We start from the raw sequence: 3368 nt of genomic DNA, 5'->3' as shown, positions 1-3368 counted from the left end.
CAACGTATTTTAGCTGGAAATAAATGGCTTAACCCCTTGCCCCAGCATGGGTTTGTGTATAAAAGGTTTCAATGGGCCAAACAAAAAAAAAATCTGTTTCTTTTTATGAAACCTGAACACAAAAGCCAGTTTTGGCTTTCAATTTGCCGGGTTGAGTTATTTCCTTTTTTTCTGCCCCCGCCCCTCTTTCAATGACAAAAGGCAGAAAAACGGGGACAAGGCCTCAAAAGCCAAAACCTGACAATTGTTATCGGCTTAGCTTTTTGGACACCAAACAGTTTTCAGGAAAAGTGTTTGCAAAGCATTGCTCACGCACACGTTAGGGTTTCCTTTTCCAAATTCCTTTGAATTTTTCAACTTTTTGTGCAGCTCCTGTCCTTTATCCTGACTGGCTCCAGGAGCCTGGATTTCATTGCTCTGAAGTGGCCTGGGCAAGGGGAGCTCGTGAGCCCAGATGCGCCCTTCAGGGCAGTCGACTTCTCCTGGTGGCCCTTGGGACTTGTTTTCTGGTGCACCTGGTATCAATCCTCAGCCGTTTGCCTCCCAAACACCAGACGGGATCCTCTAATCCCTCTTCCCTCACCTGCACACGCCAACCATTATCACACCAGCCCAGCGGATGGATGGGCTCACATCAAGCCTGCTTATCCCGGGGCCTGAACTAGCCGAAAGCTGGCCGTTCTTGAGGCACTCTGTGTTAATCGAATGAAAAAGAAAGCTGGGCAAGATTCGAATCCAAGTCGCCGGCATGGCAAAGACCTGCTCAGCCATTAGCAACTGGAGCCTGGAAGGCTTCCACAGGTCTCTGGTGGGATAAAAGCTTGCAGATGTGAGAAACCAGGATCAATTGGAGGAAGATGAATGTTTTAGAGCAGCTTTGCATGTTCCCCAGGCCTTGGGCCAGGGTTCAATGGCTAAAGGGGGGCATTAATCGTTTCCTGTAGTGCACAGGAGGAAGAGTGGCGGTGTCCCTAGTCTCCCTGTTCCAGGGGCTGGACCAGTGTGCGTATTATTTGCTGAAAGGAGGCTGGTTTCCTTCAAGTCACTGACCCAGTGGTCCCTCCGGACTCCTGGGAATTTTTGGCCAGTGTCATGTATATAATTCCCTGATAGAAGAGTTGTTTGCTAAAGTCCCGTTCCCCTCCCCCCCCCCAACCCCTTTCCCGCTTCTCAGTCCTACGAGCAAGGGCAGCGAGCACCTTGCAAAGGATGCATCGGACACGAGGAGCAGATGATGGGCACGTCACCATTGGCACACACGGCTTTTTCACCTCTGCAACACGACAGGCAGCTGGGGCACCGTCCTGGCGCAACACTGGGGGCTCACGAGCTGGCTGGGCAGTCGGCTCGGCTAAGACACACACAGCTCATCTGAACTTTACACGGGCCACCTGGCACGGGTTGAGCTGCCAGGATGTACTCCTCCGTCCTCGCCTGAGAGAGGCCTCCCTCCCCACTGCCCAGATGTGGAGGGAGAGGGAGCAGGCCTGCTCAGATCTCAGTGGCAATGATGTCTTCATAGGGGACGTCAGCGCCGTGGATGTCCAGGTCGATGGGCTCTTTGCCATCCTCCCCTGTGGCCAGCTGCTGGAGCATCTTCTCCAGGTTCTGGTTCCTCTTGTACATGTGCAGGTAGCTCTGTTGCAGCTGCTTCTGGTACTGGATCACCTTCTCCTTCTCCTCCTTCCAGACCTGCCGCTCATGCTGGAAACTTGAGGTCATCTGCTCGTTGTTGTCTCGCTCTGCCTTGAGCTCTGCCTTCAGCCTCTCCAAGTCCCCCTGAAGGGCTTGGACGTCCTCCATTTTCCCGCTGGCCGGGTTGACAGGGGCTGCCCTGTCCCTCCCTTCCTTCCACTGCTCCTTGAGGATGGTCAGCTCTGTCCGGAGGTCCACAATCTCCTGCTCCAGTAGGTTCACCTTCTCCCTTAGCAGCTCTGACTCGTTCTTCTTGCGCTGGAGCTCGTTCTCGCACACCTCCAGCTCCATGGTCTTCGTGTGCAAAGAATCCTCCATGCTCTGGGTTTTCATCTCCACCCCATCCATTTTCCCTCTCACATCCTTCAGCTGGGCTTTCAGACTCAGGATCTCACTGGTCTTGGCATTGAGCTCTGTCTGAGACTCTTTCAACTGCTGCTTCAGGAGGGAGATTTCACCAGACTTCTGGCAGACCTGAGGGGGGGGTGGAAAACAGCACCTACAGTTAAGGCTACTGCTTAGAAACCATGAACCCTGGACAGAAGAGACCAAAACTATGCGTCATTTCGTTTCCTCCTTACCAGTACAGCCAGTGGCAGAAGTGGGGAGAGAACCCAGTGGTCCTGGCTGAGAAATCTGCTTTGGCCCCGGTGCCAAAGTAAGTTTTACACTCGTGTGCCACCCCTGAATGTTAAAAATAATTCAGTTGCAAACAACTACGTATAGAAAGGGCAAAATTCCTACCCATTAACACAGACTGGTGAGTGGAGCCTATCTGGTAGTTATGCCAGGTCTTGGCATGAATGAGTCTCGCCCACCGCCCAAAGCACGGCTGTAGGAATTGGGCAGCTGAATCCCAGTGACACTCAGTGCGACCTGAACTCCCAAATCCCTCAACAGCTTTTGAAAATCTCTTCTCTCGAGGATGCACTTTCAAGGGCTCTGTACCCGCAGTGCATCAAGGGCCCCATTTCCAGCAGCTCCTGCTGTTAACGCTCGCAGCCAAAATGTCCAGATCCAAATACCACCAAGCCATCTCAAGCACGAAGCTATTCTGGACACCGGGCCCTTCAGGAGCACGGTGCTGCCATTATCAGTTTAGGCACAAATCTATAGAAGTACTTAAAATGAAAACTCACATATGACAAAGAGTTAAAATCAATTTATACTAGGTGCTGCTGCCTCGTGAACAGATTAGACCCCAAATAGCAATGCTTCTGTCTGTGTGGCAGGGATGAATATCTGTTGCTGTTTTTATTCAGACTGTGAGGAAGGGAATGTTGCCCTTGAGTTTTCAGCAGTATAAGTGTCTAGTTTTAACAATGCCCAATCAATAAGAAAATTACATAAAACTTCAGCTGGGATTGGGGAGGTTTTAATCCTCTTTGATGAATGACCAAGATAACCCCAGGTAGTTGTTATTTATGTAAGTGGAGCAGCTTTACTGTTCCTGCGGGGGCAGTCCGCAGCGTGAAGATTTGTGTGATTGGATATTTGAACAACTGAGTTATTTTACTGACCCATTTTTTCCAAACAGTATTTTTCTGTGCAGTACTGAGTGGATGGTGGGGGGGGTGTTGCCCCACTGAAAAACTATAAATTGGGGGAGCAGAAGTTGGGATGCTCATTCACTGTATTGACAAGGGAGGTTTGAGGTGGATGAGGGAAGACAG

The 3368-nt window shown here is 50.8% G+C and overlaps 1 protein-coding gene across 4 annotated transcripts in view; it reads right to left on the bottom strand.

Moving 5' to 3' along the window:
- Positions 1-214: 214 nt before the first annotated feature.
- LZTS1 (leucine zipper tumor suppressor 1) overlaps positions 215-3368 on the bottom strand; it is a 36442-nt gene continuing 33288 nt past the window's right edge. For all 4 annotated transcript variants that reach the window (XM_019514505.1, XM_019514503.1, XM_019514504.1 and 1 more), the window contains exon 4: positions 215-2169. In XM_019514505.1, the coding sequence (XP_019370050.1) occupies positions 1492-2169 (678 nt within the window). In that variant the 3' untranslated portion in view covers positions 215-1491. The remainder of the gene's footprint in view (positions 2170-3368) is intronic.

The sequence above is a fragment of the Gavialis gangeticus genome, unplaced genomic scaffold, assembly GCF_001723915.1.
Source record: "Gavialis gangeticus isolate Ggan-Ray unplaced genomic scaffold, GavGan_comp1, whole genome shotgun sequence".
Lineage (NCBI taxonomy): Eukaryota > Metazoa > Chordata > Crocodylia > Gavialidae > Gavialis > Gavialis gangeticus.
The sequence above is the reverse complement of the archived record's forward strand: the minus strand, read 5'-3'. Positions and strand labels throughout refer to the sequence as shown.